Source organism: Mobula hypostoma, chromosome 1, assembly GCF_963921235.1.
Source record: "Mobula hypostoma chromosome 1, sMobHyp1.1, whole genome shotgun sequence".
In the NCBI taxonomy this organism is placed as follows: domain Eukaryota; kingdom Metazoa; phylum Chordata; class Chondrichthyes; order Myliobatiformes; family Myliobatidae; genus Mobula; species Mobula hypostoma.
The window spans coordinates 20,989,490-21,008,631 of record NC_086097.1 but is presented as its reverse complement, the minus strand read 5'-3'; the positions used below and the strand labels follow the sequence as shown (position 1 = coordinate 21,008,631).

The following is a 19,142-nucleotide window of genomic DNA, read 5'->3' as shown; positions in this document are numbered from 1 at the left end:
ACAGGGTTGTTATCGTGGGTGACTTTAACTTCCCTAATTTTGATTGGCACCTGATTAGCTCCAAGGGTTTAGATAGGGCAGAGTTTAAGTGGGTCCAGGACGGATTCCTGTCACAGTATGTGGACAGGCCGACTAGGGGGAATGCCATAATAGATCTAGAACTAGGTAATGAACCGAGTCAGGTCACAGATCTCTCAGTGGGTGAGCATCTGGGGGACAGTGACCACTGCTCCCTGGCCTTTAACATTATCATGGAAAAGGATAGAATCAGAGATGACAGGAAAATTTTTAATTGGGGAAGGGCAAATTATGAGGCTATAAGGCTAGAATTTGCGGGTATGAATTGGGATGATGTTTTTGCAGGGAAATGTACTATGGACATGTGGTGGATGTTTAGAGATCTCTTGCAGGATGTTAGGGATAAATTTGTCCTGGTGAGGAAGATAAAGAATGGTAGGGTGAAGGAACCATGGGTGACAAGTGAGGTGGAAAATCTAATCAGGTGGAAGAAGGCAGCATACATGAGGTTTAGGAAGCAAGGATCAAATGGGTCTGTTGAGGAATATAGGGAAGCAAGAAAGGAGCTTAAGAAGGGGCTGAGAAGAGCAAGAAGGGGGCATGAGAAGGGCTTGGCGAGTAGGGTAAAGGAAAACCGCAACGCATTCTTCAATTATGTGAAGAACAAAAGGATGACAGGAGTGAAAGTAGGACCGATTAGAGATAAAGGTGGGAAGATGTGCCTGGAGGCTGTGGAAGTGAGCGAGGTCCTCAATGAATACTTCTCTTGGGTATTCACCAATGAGAGGGAACTTGATGGTGAGGACAATATGAGTGAGGTTGATGTTCTGGAGCATGTTGATATTAAGAGAGAGAGGAGGTGTTGGAGTTGTTAAAATACATTAGGATGGGTAAGTCCCCGGGGCTGACGGAATATACCCCAGGCTGCTCCATGAGGCGAGGGAAGAGACTGCTGAGCCTCTGACTAGGATCTTTATGTCCTCATTGTCGATGGGAATGGTACCAGAGGACTGGAGGGAGGCGAATGTTGTCCCCTTGTTCATAAAAGTTAATAGGGATAGTCCAGGTAATTATAGACCAGTGAGCCTTATTTCTGTGGTGGACAAGCTGTTAGAAAAGATTCTTAGAGATAGGACCTATGGGCATTTAGAGAATCATGATCTGATCAGGGACAGTCAGCATGGCTTTGTGAAGGGCAGATCGCATCTAACAAGCCTGATAGGGTTCTTTGAGGAGGTGACCAGGCATATAGATGAGGGTAGTGCAGTGGATGTAATCTATATGGATTTTATTAAGGCATTTGACAAGGTTCCACACGGTAGGCTTATTCAGAAAGTCAGAAGGCATGGGATCCAGGGAAGTTTGGCCAGGTGGATTCAGAATTGGCTTGCCTGCAGAAGGCAGAGGGCCGTGGTGGAGGGAGTACATTCAGATTGGAGGATTGTGACTAGTGTCCCACAAGGGTCTGTTCTGGGACCGTTACTTTGTGATTTTTATTAACGACCTGGATGTGGGGGTAGAAGGGTGGGTTGGCAAGTTTGCAGATGACACATAGGTTGGTGGTGTTGTAGATAGTGTAGAGGATTGTCGAAGATTGCAGCGAGACATTAATAGGATGCAGAAGTGGGCTGAAAGGTGGCAGATGGAGTTCAACCCTGAGAAGTGTGAGGTGGTACACTTTGGAAGGACAATCTCCAAGGCAGAGTACAAAGTAAATGGCAGGATACCTGGTAGTGTGGAGGAGCAGAGGGATCTGGTACATGTCCACAGAACCCTGAAAGTTGCCTCACAGGTAGATAGGGTAGTTAAGAAAGCTTATGAGGTGTTAGCTTTCATAAGTCGAGGGATAGAGTTTAAGAGTCGCGATGTAATGATGCAGCTCTATAAAACTGGTTCAGCCACACTTGGAGTACTGTGTCCAGTTCTGGTCGCCTCACTATAGGAAGAATGTGGAAGCATTGGAAATGGTACAGAGGAGATTTACCAGAATGCTACCTGGTTTAGAGAGTGTGTAATATGATCAGAGGTTAAGGGAGCTCGGGCTTTATTCTTTGGAGAGAAGGAGGATGAGAGGAGACATGATAAAGGTGTACAAGATAATAAGAGGAATAGATAGAGTGGATAGCCAGCGCCTCTTCCCCAGGGCACCACTGCTCAATACAAGAGGACATGGCTTTAAGGTAAGGGGTGGGAAGTTCAAGGGGGATATTAGAGGAAGGTTTTTTACTCAGTGGTTGGTGCGTGGAATGCAGTGCCTGAATCAGATACACTAGTGAAGTTTAAGAGACCACCAGACAGGTATATGGAGGAACTTAAGGTGGGGAGTTATATGGGAGGCAGGGTTTGAGGGTCGGCATGACATTGTAGGCCGAAGGGCCTGTACTGTGCTGTACTATTCTACGTTCTAAGAGTAAACTTGAAAAATGTTTTGGATAATATGGCAGTTTGTGGCACTGAAGTCAACTCTTTTTAAAATGAAGCTCGTAGCTTTTAGACAAAGGTATAGTATAAGTAGACTGTTTTATAAATTGGTCACAAGCTGAATCTGTTCTTACTGGCATTTTAGTGGGGGCTGTGCAAGTAGCTTAGTTGCTCATAATATTGCACAATTGTACGCAGTTGATTATGAGATCAGTTTTATCTCACCAAACTGTAGTAATTGTCTTTCTGTCTGTTCCCTTGGTTAATTCATTGCTAATGCCACAAAGCATAAACGAATTGCAAGCATGTTCGCCACTAACACCGCAATACAAATTGGCAAGCAAGACTTCACTGTGCAAGAGAATTATGTATATAAAGGGCATTAGGATGCTTCTAAGAAACATTGTGGAGCTACACGAATATTGGTCCTTTAAACTTGCTAATAAGCTTTCTGTTTCTAACCAGTTTAAAGGTTATCGTGTATTGCATTGTACTGCTGCCGCAAAGACAGCGCATTTCACGACATTTGCCAGTGAAATTGGGACAGCATGGTGGTGTAGTGGTTAGCACAGCATTTTCCAATGCCAGTGGTCCAGGTTCAATTCCTGCCGTTGTGTGTAAGGAGTTTGTGTTCTCATGACTGCGTGGGTTTCTTTCAAGTGCTCTGGTTTCCATCTACAGTCAAAAGACATACTGGTTGGTAGGTTAATTGTTCATTGTAAATTGTCCCATGATTCGGCTAGGATTCAATTGGGGGATCACAGGGTCGTGAGGTTCGAAGCACCTATTCCATGTTGTATGTCATTAAATAAAATTTAAAAACCTGATTCTGGGTTTTGATGGTTCAGCCATTTCTAAAGGTAACTGGTAGTTGTATTCATAGTGGTATGATGAATCAGTAGAATCTGTTAGGAACTGCAGCTGTTAGAATATTTCATGATGGTGATACACTTTAAAGCTAACAACAAAAGAGTTGAAGTGTTTCAAGAAATTAAGGAAGTTATGAGGGTGATTACTATTTACGTAATGTAAGCCTAGTTTCCCGATTGAAGTAGTCCAGTAAATTGTATAGAAATTTAAAATATTTTAGATCGTGGGAAGCTTGATGCTATATGATGAACAAAATTGTTTAAATTGAACAAGAGGGATAATTAACCGATAACACAATGAAATGATTAAACATAACCTGAATGAATTTGCTCAATTTTAAACTTATATTTGAAGTCCTGTAACTAAAACAAAATATAGCTATATTCTATACAGTAACAGACACCAGGCTCTCTTGCGATCTGCTCATGATATTTTAAATGGAGAACATTTTAAGCATAAGTCTAGTACAGAAGTGAACTTCTGACAAATGACTTTTAAGTATTCAAAGGCCTCCATGTTCCATGGAAATTTAAGTTGAGACAGCTTGCATTCTCAGATGTTGACTCCATGTTAGTGCACTTAAGAGGTTTGGATGATTTCACTGGGGATGCAAGTGAGGTCACTGTAAACACTGAATTTGCATGAAAGTCTACAGACTCTGGGTTTGCAACTTTACTGGTGTATGGATTGTGTTCTACAAGATTACTGCCTTTGTTTAATATGGTTGGCTTTCTGGGAATTTCTGTTTGTGCTTTCATTTAAAGCTTTAAATATTTTGCCTATCAGAAGTTTCAGGTTCATTCCTAAGTGACTAAAGAAAAGCAAATTATTCATATATTCAAATGCCATGATTCATTTTTGCCCACTTAATGAATGGATATGCAGTTGTAACCAAGTTCCTCTTTCCTTTATTCATATGTAAAATGAGAAAAAAAAGTCAACTGTGCACATTTTTCATAAAAAAAATTCAAAGATGCATATACAAAACAAAGTCAAACTTTCATGAATCATACTCCTGTTTCCTATTACTTTTTGGTATATCATCCATAATTGTTTACAACCCTAAACATTTTGCAGCAGTTTGGGATAAATCTTGGCAAATGGGAATTTCTTGCAGATTTTCCTGCAATGACACATTTAAGGAACTGGCAGTGTTTCTTATCCCAACATTTCTTACTCCAGCTTTGCTGATTTTAACATCAACCTTTCTGGCTTTTCCACTGCAACACTCTGCAAATGATATTTTCTAAGGTCTTGATTTTCCTCAATTAACAAGTCCTTACTAGTGCATTTCCTCATCCGTGTCCCTCTTCCTAAAGAGGTGGTCCCTGGGTAACCACTGTGAACCCTTTATTGTCAGTAGTGTGGAGCAGTAGGATCTCATTGGTAGAGGATCTTGGCTGTTGAAGACAGACGTTGGATGTAAAGGCCAACACAAAATGCTGGGGAGCTCAACAAGTCAGGCAGCATTGATGGAAATGATTCAACAGTTAACATTTTGGGCCAAGACCCTTCAGGACCAGAAAGAAAGGGGGAAGACGCCATAATAAGCTGGGGGCAGGGGATGGAGGATAGCTAAAGGTGATAGGTGAAACCAGGGGGGGAGATTGGACATTGGGAGAAAGGGAAGGATGGTCACTGGGGGAGATGATAGGCAGTTGAGAATGTTGAGTAAAATTAGGGAGAAAAAAAGTGGGACAATAAGACTGCCTTGTTTGACAGCAATCATTACAGAGTGGTTCTGTTGTAGATTCTTTTTAATTGATATGCCTAGCGTGGAAGATTTCAGAATTTTTATGGGTTGCTGAATTTGAGAAGGATATCCCCAGGTCTTCCCAAAGGGAGTCAAAGCTTTGAAATCAAGAAAGAACTCGGATAGCGGCTGGTGTTACTCCTACATTTTTTTCATGAAAGACAAAAAGGGTTCTATAATGTCGGGAGCGGGGATTACCATTTGGTTGAGTTTTGACCCTTGTTTCCCTTTTAGTAATGGATCTCACATATGAGTTCTCCCTTTGTTTCTCAATAACACTTGAAATTTTCGTCTGGCCTGTTATCTCCTGCTACTGTTGGAAAGTAGTTACTACATTATACTAGCAACACACATCAAAGTTGCTGGTGAACGCAGCAGGCCAGGCAGCATCTATAGGAAGAGGCGCAGTCGACGTTTCAGGCCGAGACCCTTCGTCAAGGTCTCGGCCTGAAACGTCGTCTGCGCCTCTTCCTATAGATGCTGCCTGGCCTGCTGCGTTCACCAGCAACTTTGATGTGTGTTGCTTGAATTTCCAGCATCTGCAGAATTCCTGTTGTTTGTACTACATTATACTGATGACCACCCCTTGGCAGTGCTTTTAGACATAGAGGTCTTGATTATTGATTTCTGCTAAGGAAGCAGATCATCCTAGTTCACCCTTTTAGGCTCAATGTATGCATGCCAATTTCATTCTCTCCTAGCAAATCTCTTCTGCACCTATCCCTTGCTGTAGCGTAGTCAGTGTTTTACAAAATACTTTGGCTTGGACTCTGTTATACAGTTCTACAACAACTTCCCTGTTCTTGTATTCAGTGCCTTGACAAATTAAGCTTTCTGTACAATATCTTACTCCTGCTGCCTACCAGGATTTGTGGACTACACTCTAAAGAATCTGCTGTTCCAGGTTTCTTGGCATCATACTGTTGTGGATTTCATTGCTTTGGTTGCACCTTTAAATGTATTGCTTCAAGTGCCAAGATATTCCTATGTGGACAGACTGCAAAACTAGTCCCAAAGTCTATTAGGAAGGAGTCAAATGATCATCTCATGATTCGTGAGAATCCCTAGCCAATGATTACTTAAATGGAGGAGGAGCGTTCAGGGTGGCACTGAGATCCCTGAGGCGTGCAAAAACCAGTATAAGCCATCTGTTTCTGTTTGCTTGCAACTTATCCATATCTTACTGTAGCTTGTAATTTTATCATCATTTAGTCATGCTAGTAATTTTGATATTCTTGTAATATCAAATTGGAACTTGATACTACTCTTGCAGACCCCATTCAGTTTGGATGGGCAGCATCTCCACAATCTCTATCAGCACAGGTGCATCATCAGGCTGCGTGCTTAACCCCTTGCTGTTCTCGCTTTATACTTGTATTGAGGCTAAGTACAGCTCCAATGCCATATTTAAGTTTGCTGACAATACCGCTGCCAAGGTGGTGATGAATCAGCATATAGGAGGGGAATTGAAAATCTGGCTAAGTAGTGCCACAACAACAACCTCACTCAATATCAGCCAGACCAAGGAGCTGTTGGTGACTTCACAAGGAGAAAACCAGAGGTCCATGAGCCAGTCTTCATCAATGGATCAGAGGTGAAGAGGGTCAGCAACTTTACATTCCCCTCTATCATTGCAGAGGATATGTTTTGGATCCTGCATGTAAGTGTCATTACAAAGAAGGCACAGCAGCCTCTACTTAGAGATTTGCAATGATTCAGTATGGTGTCTATAAGTTTGACAAGCCAGTATAGAGTTATATTGACTGGTAGCAGTCCAGTCTGGAATTGAAATTACAATGTCCTTGAACTGAAAAGCCTACAGAAAGCAGTGGATACATCCCAGTCCACCATGGGTAAAGCCTTCCCTACCGTTGAGCACATACAATACGTGTCTGCTGATGCAAGACTAAACCACCATCCAGTCCACACACTCTTCTTGCTGCTGTTATCGGCATTCAGGGACATGTACATATGACCTCAGGACCACACCACTAGGTTCAGGAGCAGACGAAGGGTCTCAGTCCGAAACGTCGACTGTACCTCTTCCTGGAGATGCTGCCCGGCCTGCTGCATTCACCAGCAACTTTTATGGGTGTTATCAGGAGCAATTATTACCCTTCAGGCCCTTGAACTAGAGGGAATATTTCTCTCATCCCAACACTGAACTGTTTCCCACAACCTATGGACTCAATTTCAAGGACTCTTCATCTCATGTTCTCTACGTATTGCTTGTTTTCTTTTTGTTCTTTGTATTTACTGTGAATGCCTGTAAGCCTTAGGAACATACTGTATAGCTAGGAAGCTGAAGACCTTTGCACAGTCCAGTAGTGATTTTATGTATTGCACTGTACTGCTGCAAAAAAAAAATCATGACGTATGTGAGTGATAAACTTGATTCTGATATGGGAGTGGGAAGGGAGAGGGGAATCATGGTTGGAAAAAGAGGGAGGGAGTGGGAAGCACCAGAGAGTCATTTTGTAATGATCAATAAACCAATTGCTTGGAATCAAATTACCTTACCTGGTGTCTCAGCTGGGTGTGTCTGTACCTGTGTCACTCCTTACCTCAGCACTTCTTCTCTGCCACCTGTCCCACGCATCTCCTGGACACCTCCACCCTTGCCATTCCCAACATCCTTTGTTCCTGCCCGATTTACAAACACTCTCTCCACTCCACATTGACAAATACAGTACAGTGCTAAAGTCTTGGGCACCCTCTGAAAATAAATTTACTTTGAACTTTTGGAATTGCATTTAGTCTGTCATTTTATTACAACCTCATCCTTTTCCATTGGTAAAAATTCTCCACACTGAGATATTTATTTGTCATTGTAGATCTGTCCTCCAAATTGAATATTGGTTAAGTTGCAGAATAAAACCACATTTGCTCTGTATTCAGCACATGGGCACCTCAGCGTGGGGAGATAAGTGAGCAATTTAAGAGCTGTTCAGTATCCTGCTATGGTTTCTAATCTGCATTTGTAATTCATAATCCACAGTGAATCAGCTTCATGTCGCCTTTCCTGGCACAAGGTGCCACATGACAAATGTAGCATGATATTATACTCCCCTACTCTGTTTTGAAATGAGTGATAATTTCTTGCCAGTCTAACTCGTTTGACTAAAGTCCTGCTACTTTATTAGAAATTAGACTATTTAGTCCAGGTCTTTCTAAATAATGTACAGCATGCTTCCTTTTAAAATACTATATATTTTATTCTAGTGGGAGGTGATTGACCTTTTACAAGAATAGCTTAGTTTTTCATTGGTACAAGTTTTCTCCCTTTCGATCAATCTAGTCCATCTATAAACATTGGCTTATTGTGAATATCCTGCAAGCAAATTACCTCCAGGAAAACAAATTTCAACCTCCTCTCTTGTGAAATTCATGGGCAGTATGACATGGTAGTGTAGTGGTTAGCACACACTTTACAGTACTGGCGACCAGAGTTCATATCTTGCTCTGCTTTGTACATTCTCCCCGTGACTGTGTGGGAGAATGTACAAAGCCTTTAAGCTTCTGTTAGATGAACCTAACCCTTCCTTCCCACTTAGCTACCCAGCTACTCTGGAAAAAGACCCAGTATTCCCACAATTCTGTCAACCAACTTTAAATCTGTGCCAACATGTTACCCCAAATCCTGTGTTAATTTGTACGCTAATCCCTCGTGTGCAATTTATTCAAAGGTCTTCTGAAATGTAAATACATTGTATTGGTTCTCTACATTGATTTTACTAAATTTAAAAAACCTTTAAGTTTCTTAGTCCTGATTGCTTGATTTCCTCTTCCTAAATCCATACCTCCTTTGTTCAATTCCCATGACATTTTCTAAGTGCTATGTTATGTCCTTTATAATAGGCATTAGCATATTCTCTAGAAATTGGGCTGATCAGTCTATATTCCCTTCACTCCATTAAAATGCCACCCTTCAATTTATAAGAATTGGTCGTGATCTTTTCCAGGTATTGAAAGATAGCCACAGTTAAGTTTTATAGTACTCTGCATGAGAAAATCTGCAGATGCTGGAAATCCAATCAACACACAAAATGCTGGAGGAACTTGGTAAACCAGGCAGCATCTTTGGGAAAGAGTAAACTGTCGATGTTCATCAGTCCTGATGAAGGGTCTCTGCGTGAAACGCATACCGTTTACTCTGCCATCGATGCCACCCTCAACCACCTCTCTTCTATTTCGTACACTTCTGCCTTCACCCCATCCTCCTACCACCCCAACAGGGATAGGGTTCCTCTTGTCCTCACCTACTACCCCACCAACCTCCACATCCAGCACATAATTTCTGTAACTTCCACCATTTCCATTGGGGTCCCACCCACATTTTCCCTCTTCTCCCCCCTACCCCCACTTTCTGCAGGGATTGCTCCCTACGCGACTCCCTTGTCCTTTCATCCTTCCCCAGTGATATCCCTCCTGGCACTTATCCTTGCAAGCAGAACAAGTGTTACTCCTGCCCCTACACCACACCTCTCAGAGCCCCAGACAGTCCTTCCAGGTGAGGGAACACTTGACCTGTGAGTCTGTTATGGTCATCTACTATATCCAGTGCACCCTGTGTGGCCTCATATATTGGTGAGACCCGACACAGAGTGGAGACCACTTCACCGAGCACCTATACTCTGTCCACCAGAAGAAGTGGGATCTCCCGGTGACCACCCATTTTAATTCCATTTCCCATTCCCAATCGGACTTGTCAGTCCACGGCCACCTCTACTGTTACGATAAGGCCACACTCAGATTAGAGGAACAACACCTTGTATTCTGCCCGGGTAGCCCCCAGCCTGATGGCATGAACATAAATTTCTCAAACTTCTGGTAATGCCTCCTCTGCTCCCCCTCACCATTTCCCCATTCCCTTTTCCTTCTCACCTGCCCATCACTTCCCTCTGATGCTCCTCCCCTCTTTTCTTCCATGGCCTTCTGTCCTATTAGATTCCCCTCTTCTCCAGCCCTGTATTTTTTTCACCAATCGACTTCCCAGTTCTTAGTTCACCCTTCCTCCTCCCCTCCTGGTTTCACCTATCACCTTGTGTTTCTTCCTCCACTCCCCTGCCTTCTAACTGTAACTCCATCTTTTTTTTCTCCAGTCTTGATAAGGAGTCTTGGTCCAAAACGTCAACTATACTTTTTTTTTCATAGTTGCTTCCTGGCCTGCTGAGTTCCTCCAGCATTTTGTGTTGTTGCTTGGCTTTCCAGCATCGCAAGATCTTCTGTTGTTTATGATTGGTACAGTCTGTTTTTTTGCTCCAGAAAAGAGTGTCACTTGCAGTTTCTACATGCTTGCAAAATCAGGTTTACTATCACTGACTTGTCATGAAATTTATTGTTTTGTCAGTACAGTATAGTTTCACTATCTTTTGAGCAGGATTAAGAATCACATTACTGTCCACGTAGATGTGCTCAGTGGTGGAGAGGGCTTTTCCTGCGTACTGGCCCAGCCTATCACAGAAAAGCCCTCTCCACTATCAAACACACCTACATGGGGTACTGTCACAAGAAAGCAAAATCCATCATTAAGGATCCTCAGCATCAAGACCATGCTCTCTTGTGGCTGCTGTTATTGGGATGAAGGTACCACATCACCAGGTTCAGGAACAGTTACTGCCCTTCTACAACAACCTGTGGAACCAGCATGGATAACTTCACTCACCTCAACACTGAACTGATTCCATAATATATGGCAACATACATCAAAGTTGCTGGTGAACGCAGCAGGCCAAGCAGCATCTCTAGGAAGAGATGCAGTCGACGTTTCAGGCCGAGACCCTTCGTCAGGACTAACTGAAGGAAGAGTGAGTAAGGGATTTGAAAGCTGGAGGGGGAGGGGGAGATCCAAAATGATAGGAGAAGACAGGAAGGGGAGGGATAGAGCCGAGAGCTGGACAGGTGATAGGCAAAAGGGGATACGAGAGGATCATGGGACAGGAGGTCCGGGAAGAAAGACAAGGGGGAGGGTGACCCAGAGGATGGGCAAGAGGTATATTCAGAGGGACAGAGGGAGAAAAAGGAGAGTGAGAAAGAATGTGTGCATAAAAATGAGAAACAGATGGGGTACGAGGGGGAGGTGGGGCCTTAGCGGAAGTTAGAGAAGTCAATGTTCATGCCATCAGGTTGGAGGCTACCCAGACGGAATATAAGGTGTTGTTCCTCCAACCTGAGTGTGGCTTCATCTTTACAGTTGTTATTTTTTGTCTTTGCATATTCTGTCAGTTTTTTGCACATTGTCAAGCTTTGTGTGTAGTATTTCATTAATTCTATTGTTTCTTTGCATCTACTGAGAATGCCTGTGAGAAAATGAATCTTGGGGTAGTATGTGGTGACGATACTGTACAAAATTCTTAGCACGTATGGCTCGGGTGCTTCAGACTTTGGCTAGAGTGCTGTATTTGTCGACGTGAAGTGGAGAGTGAATTTGGAAATCTGTCAGGAGAAAACAATGGGTATGGTCAGGGTGTGTGCTGTTGGAGGGGTGTGGGACAGGTGGGAAAGAAGTGAATTCCTGCAAGAAAATGAATCTTGGTAATATATGGCAACATGTATCTACTTTGATAATTTACTTTGAACTTGAGCCTTTCATTCACTGGCTGTATACAAAGATGTTATACCACAACTATGAAAATAACAGCCAGAAACTTGCATTTTTGGGTGACAGTGACTGGGGAGCATTATTGGTACATGATGGGAGTTTAGATAAGCAAATTTGTAGGCAAAGCTTAACATTTTGCAGATTTATGAACCCTTAGCAGTACAGAAATGTTGCTGTTTATGCTTTCAATTGTGTGATCAGCACGCATCCTGTACCTTAATTGGTGTAGGAATACAGCTAGCGTTGAGAGCACAGGTGGTAAGAATTTACATGAAGTATAAACAAGTTTGTTGTATTCTCAGAGGACAAGGAATCCACACAGCTTTCTCTGCACTGTTAAAACATTGTCTTTACCCTTTTTCTTTTGAGCTGTCTGGTGTGCATTTAAATCGGTGTGGATTTCTGAGATGGTGAAATTTAATCATCAGCGATAATGAATTGGAGTGATTCTGGGAGTAAGTTTGTTCCCTGGAAATGTTTTTGGGGAAAATGTGGAATAGATCGAGGTTTGAATTAATAAAAAGTCCTCTTTTCTGGGATTGACATTGATTTTTAGTCTCCAAAAATGATTGTATCATTGTAATTCTGTAGTTTTAACGTGTGCTTACTAAAAACAGCAATGTCTTAGAATTCCTATCTTTTTAATACCCAGCAAGAAGAGGTATAGGGTGACTGGCCCTCAGCATTGCAATGGAGGGAAGATTTAACTTCCCAACAATGCCTCTTATTTACCTTGAACATGCAGGTAAATCAGATGGAAGTGTTGCCAGCTAACCTATTGAGGTCCAGAAACAGGGCAAAGAATTGTTTCAGTGTGTTTATTTAGTGTTCATGTTGCCAGTTTTGATATAACTTGCAGGATAGTTTTGAGTGGAGTTGTTCATGTTATGCTTCCTTGTATTGTCTACGATCATGCACAGATATTGATCAGTACATATAAGCTAGTTGTAAAGGCTAAATATCATGAATTCATAGTTGCCTCGCTGCTGGAACGTCTGAGGAATTGCTTGCAATTTGAACCCGGCCATTGCATTCTTTCCTGTGCTGAAGTATGCATTTTGTTTACATCTTCAATCATCATTAGTACGAGGAAAGTGGATACCTAAAACAAAAGCTCAAAACTTCGTCTGTTTTTGGGGGGGAGGGGGGGTGTAGTTGTCTATCCTGTCTGATGACAGGAAACTGTGTGGGAGAGCTTTTAAAGTGGAAAAGCCATTGCCCTGAGACAGTTCCACTCTTGACCTCGAGTCCTGGTCCAGTCATATGAACAAGTGTCACAAAATGGGAACTTGGTTGCACTGAATGACCATGATGTCTTTTGTGCCTTGTCATGCTTTTCACTCTTCATGGAGCGTGGCAGTATCACCTTCCTGGCCGGTGGATCTCACTGTAGATCTCATTCGCTCAGTCTGCCGGAACTGACTTTGCATACCAAAGCAGGCATGTCCTACCTCAACAGGATGTGAAGCTGCCGGCTACCCTTAGCCTGCCTGTCAAAAGTGTATCAGGGTATGGTGACTGTTGCATGAAAACAGCTACTTGGAGCCACAAGTGAGAGCAGAGTGTCCTGTGGGGACCAAAAGTGAGTGAGTTGCTGTGGAATGGACACAATAAGTCCCTTCATCAGAGATGCTGCCTCTTCCTGGTCACCCCATACACCATTTTGGGGGTTGGAGTTTGAATAAAAAGTACTCTACTAATTTACAGAATCAATATGTGGGCCCTTTACAATTTAAAATAATTATCCCATCTTCTGTATCAGAAGATGCAGCTTCTGCAGCTTGTGACATAATGGTACAATGCTTCCATTTCAGCGTTGCACTTATGAATCTCAGTAATTACTTCATCAGTGCCAGATATTGTATTGCCAAATGTGGGGGGGGGGAGAGGAAATATTGAATCCATTAACAATCAGGTTCCTTCCAATTTTGTCATTTAGTTTAAAGCAGAGTAATATTACTCCAATGTTATTAAAAATAGAAATTGTCTCAGTGCAATATCTTTGGAAGGATATAATACTGAGACTCGCACAGCACTTGGAGTATTATGAACAGCCTTAGCCCCTTATCTAAGAAAGGATGTTCTGGTATTGGGGAAAGTCCAGAGGTGGTTTACAAGAATGAACCCTGGAGTTTAGAAAAATGAGGGAGCTCTCTTTGAAGCCTATCGAATATTGAAAGGCCTGGATAGAGTAAATGTGGAGAGGATGTTTCCTTTAGCCAAGACCAGAGAGCACATCCTCAGAATAGAAATAAATCCATTTAAAACAGATGTGAAATTTCTTTAGCCAAAGGATAGTGAATCTGTCACAGACGGTTGTGGCAGCCAAGTCATTTTAAAGTATATTTAAAGTGGGAGGTCGATAGCTTGATTAATTAGGCTGCCAAAGGTTACAAGGAGAAGGCGGAAGAATGAGGTTGAGAGGGATACTGGTATGGTGGAACAGACTTGATGGGCCAAATGGCCCAATTCTGCACCAGTCTCATAGTCTTTTTGTTCCTGCCTGATTTGTTTCAGACTTGTACTCATAGGTTTATCAATAATCATTTCACAACCTCAATGTTGCTAGGGTATAGGGTGATGGCTGTCAGTGCATAACTGAATGGGATATTTTTAAAATCCCACCTATCAAAAATTTCCTTTAATAGAATACTGTCTATATTTTTTCTCTACCAAAAACCAAACCAGTTTGTCAAGTTTCAGTATACAGGTGCTACATCTGCTTGCACAATATTTGTTGGGTCTTGCAGTAATAAAATTAATTTTCTGAACAGAGCATCTGCCTTGAAAACAAAAGTGTTTTTATCAGGCTTTTGGTATATTTTCCAGTTTCATTGAACAATACTCAATGGTGGCAATTGAAACAAAGCAGTAACAAGATGTATCCAAGGTTCTAATGAGCATTTTTTGGGGTTAACATGAAACAGACATATCCAGCCCTGTGAATATGTGCCAGGTAGCTGTTGAGAATCACGAAATACATGCCTCTTTCAGTATGTATGGTGCTTATTTAAAAAGTAACTCTCCTAGTTTCGTGGGAGTGAAAGGTGTGTCAGTGTGCTCCATTTTGTATGTTGATTGCAATTTGCAATTTTAATTGCAGGTGGAAAACTAAACAGTTGTGTCCAGCTATAAATCTGTTCATTTGGTTAGTGTATATCATTGAACCAGAGCAGCAGCCTGATCTAGCATAGAGGGTCTAGTTTTGGTAAGATCAATATGAAAATATTTGACTGGAAGGACAGGACTTGCCTCTCCATTTAGCCCATCCCACAACATGGTTCTAGGTTTCTAATGTTAACTACACTAATAACCTTGCGTAGTCTGTTACTGCTTTGTATCAATAGCATCATTGTTGAACATAACTGGAAAGAAATACTTGTAGCCTGATAAAATACCACTTTGTTTTCAGGGCAGATGTGCTGTTTAGGGAAAGGATTTGCCATTCTGTTAGAGCATGTAATATTGTGTAGACAGGTGCAGCATGTGCAGTCTGGAACCTTGCTGAACTGTCGTTTAGTTTCTGACCACCTTCCTTTGCCCCAAATCTGCAAACGCGTCATCTCCCAAGACGGCGAGCAGAGAAGGTAACTACAGTCAGTGAAATTTTTCTGCATTCTCATGAGCAAAGTATGCTTTCAGCTCATGGTCGGTAGTCACGTCAGCACTCTCATGGCAAAAATGATTCATTCCACACATCAGCGCATGGATATTTGAGCTGATCACTTAAGTGGATATGCAGAATACTTAAGTTTACTGGTGATCAATTTAAATTTTCCTTGTAGTCTGCTGGCAACTGTGACAATTGAGGGTTTAAAGTCTTCAAATTGTAATTGCTTGTCTTGAAATAACTGCATGAGGAAATGTTGCTTATTGGGAGATGAAATCCATAGCTCTACTAGATGAACAAAATGCTTCCTTTTCTCTATGCGGTGGCAACATGTATTTTCCATAACAGCATTGTAATGTGACTAATGAGGAACACAGTCAGTTGTGATTGGGTACTTGATAGCACTTAAGCAAAATGATCCATTGATTTGAATCAGAGTAGATTGGGTTGTGACTGGCAGAATTACATTTATTCCACTTTTGTAGAAATACTGCATCCAAAAGTCTTGTGTAAAATGCATTCAGATTTCTGATACAGATTTGCCCACTTTGTGTGTTGGTGTTGTGCTTCAGTCAGCACTTTACCCTCCCTTCTGGGCCAGATGCTTTCTGTGGGTTCACCCTCCTGAAGAACGATCTTGCGTCAGCCTTGGAGACAGAGTGCAGGATCCTCTGGGCCTGTGGGAGTTCGTGAAAGTGCTTCTGTTCTGTTGGCCAATCAAGCATAAGTCATTGAACTCATCTGGGAGCGAAACCTTGTCACATGTTGCTTGGTTTTGTTTTATAGGAGGTGATAGCATTCATCTTTCTGTGAATTTCTATTAAGACTATGCTTCAAACGCTTGTAGATTCTCTCCATTAATTTGCTTAACTCTGACATAAAATTCACTGGTCTGTAATTCCCAGCACTGTTCCTATTTCCTTTGATGAACAGAGCAACATTTGTCAAAATCGAATCCTCTGGTATGACTCCTGTGGCCAGGAAGGATGCAAAGATCGCAGTCAATGCCCCAGCGATCTCTTCACCCACTTCTCATCCGTTCCCAGGATAACATTTTCCAGTATCTCCAACACTGCCTCTTTCTTAATCTCAACATGTTCCAGCACATTACCCTGTTCTACACAGACCTCACACTTGCCAAGGTCCCTCTCTGGGTGAATACTGAAGAAAAACATTCATTAAAGATTTCCCCCTTCCTCCTCCATCTCCAGGCACATATTTCACTCTTGTCTCTGAGCAGTACTACCTTCACTCTTGTGTATGTAGAATTGGAGCTTTCCTTACTCCTATTCACCAAAGCCGCCTTGTGTTCCCTTCTAGCTCCAAGTCTCTTCTAAGGTCCTTCCTGGCTACTTTATAACACTCAAAAACCCTGTTTGATTGTTGCTTCCTGAACTTTAACTTTGCTTACTCCTTCCTCTGACTTCTCATGTTCCTTCACCCCACCATCCTTCCCTGTTTAACTGTGACAGACCTATCCAGAATCCCATAAAAGTGATCTGTATTTCTGCTGCACATTTCCCAATGAACATCTTTTCCCAATTTATACTCAAGTTCCTGCCTAATGTCATAAAGGCATCCGTTAGTCTTGCGAGACCATGGATCTGCGCCTGGAAAGTCTTCACTCTCCAGGGTGCAGGCCTGGGCAAGGTTGTATGGAAGACCGACAGTTGCCCATGCTGCAAGTCTGCCCTCTCCACGACACCGATGTTGTCCAAGGGAAGGGCAAGGGCCGATACATCTTGGCACCACTGTCGTCGCAGAGCACTGTGATTAATTGCCTTGCTCAAGGACGCAACACGCTGCCTCGGCTGGGGCTCAGACTCATGACCTTCAGGTCACTAGTCAAATGCCTTAACCACTTGGTCACGTGCCCACAATGTTGTCATAATTAGTCCTTTAAAAGATGATTAAACTGTGAAACTCTTAAATGCTTATTTCTTTCTAACTGTGAATTTCCATTTTATGCAATAGGTTTTCTATTTTGAAATCCTTTTGAAAGGTGACATTGAAATATTTTACCAAAGGCATTTCATTTTGGGAGCACTACTAAGAAAATCCTGGGGTTATATTTATGCATAAATATTTTCATTGAAAACTTTTCCATAAACAAATGTCTTGAGTAAATCCTTTTGAGTATCAAGAGTAATTCTAAGCACCTGCATGCAGGAAGACTTACTGAACTGTGTAAGCTTACAGATGTCATTAAAACTGATCTAAAATTTTAAAATCATTTGGCAGCAGTCAGAATTGAGCAGCATTACTCAAATACTGAAGACAGTCTAATGCATTCATACCCTAAATCAAAGCACTGCTTTCTAAGATTAATTTTTGAAATTTAGTAATGGATGTAGGTAAGTTTTCTGTGAAATCTTGTCCATGTTCTGGCTCATCTAGCAAATGAATTTCAGATAGTACTGCCTGTCCTGATTGATACTCATTATTTCATTGTCATAATGGAAAAGTTAAATTCAGCTGCAGTAGTATTGAAGTTTGTCATTTGACTGTACATGTACACAACCAAATAAGACAATGTTCCATCGCACCACGGTGCACCCACAATGCATATATCACACAGCAGCTAAACCAAGATATTACCATAAATAAGTTATCAAAATGTATGTACTGCAAAGCAGAGGGTAAACAGTACAGCAAACAGCTTGTGTTGTCCTAGTAACAAGACCTCAGTGGTGGCAGGGTATTCTTTAGTCTCTCATCCTGAGGGAAGAAGCTGTTACCCAGGCTGGCAGTCCTAGTCCTGATACTCCTGTACCACCTGGTGGTAGTGGGTCAAAGAGATTGTGGGATGGGTGGTAGGGATCCTCAACAATGCTTCAGGCCCCTCGTATGCAACGCTCTCTGTAAATGTCACAAATAGATGGGAGGAAGACCTGTTGATTCTTTCGGTGGTCTTTCCTATTCTCTGTAGGGTCTTGTAACCTCTGTAGGTTCAAGTAATGACAGCTGGTTTTAACAACTGCATGTTGAATTCTCAATGATTCTCTTGAGGTTGAGCCTTGATGGCAATGAAAATTGAATACTGCTGAACAGTAATGTATTCATGGTGTACATATGACTTTTCTGTTCCAGATTCATCATATTGCACAGAATGGTGGAATGTACAAAAAGCCATTTAATCAATCCTTTGAGGAAACTCCCATGCTTGTTGCTGTGTTGACCTACATGGGATACGGAATTCTTACATTGTTTGGCTACCTCAGGGATTTTCTACGGGCGTGGAAGATTGAAAAGTGTCATCATGCAACTGAACGTGAAGAGCAAAAGGTGAGTACAGGATTTTCAATGCTTCCCATTGTTTCACTGTAGTTTTAAGATGATGTGGAAGATAACTCTTTGTATTGCAGAACTGTTAGTTCCAGGCCATACTAATGCTGAAGTGGGGTTCAGTTTCATCAGGTGATTCAAGAATTTTGTTCACATGTCTATCAAACTGAAACTTTGTACAGAGACTTAAGATTCATATTTCTTATTGGTGGCAATGGTTTATGGGGAATACTCTGCTTAAATTTAGTTTTATAACTGTACATTTTGAAAGAAGCAAAGAAACGGCTTTTTATCATGGACTAAGGCCATGCACTTCTAGACGATCAATAAACTTCTAACTCTTCTACTGGCTCATGAAAGATTACCAACTTCAGTTTAAAAAAAAAAATGAGTGAACAGTTTCTCAAGGTTCCTAGTTACTCTATATCTTTGAGAAATTATAAGGTTTACAGTCACTGGGCTTTTGATAAAGTGGTTCATCTATATGTCCTCATGATTCAGAGATGAAGCAATGGTCATGCACCAAAATGAAAGTTAGCATATATATTTAAAAAAAAGATCACAACTAACTTTTATATCCAGAA

At 41.7% G+C, this 19,142-nt stretch overlaps 1 protein-coding gene across 1 annotated transcript in view; it reads left to right on the top strand.

Annotated features, from left to right (window-relative positions):
• Nucleotides 1–19,142, top strand: part of sptlc2a (serine palmitoyltransferase, long chain base subunit 2a) — a 148,084-nt gene that overhangs the window by 14,218 nt on the left and 114,724 nt on the right. The window contains exon 2 of the mRNA XM_063044515.1: nucleotides 18,364–18,558. Coding sequence (XP_062900585.1) covers nucleotides 18,364–18,558 — 195 coding nt within the window. The remainder of the gene's footprint in view (nucleotides 1–18,363; nucleotides 18,559–19,142) is intronic.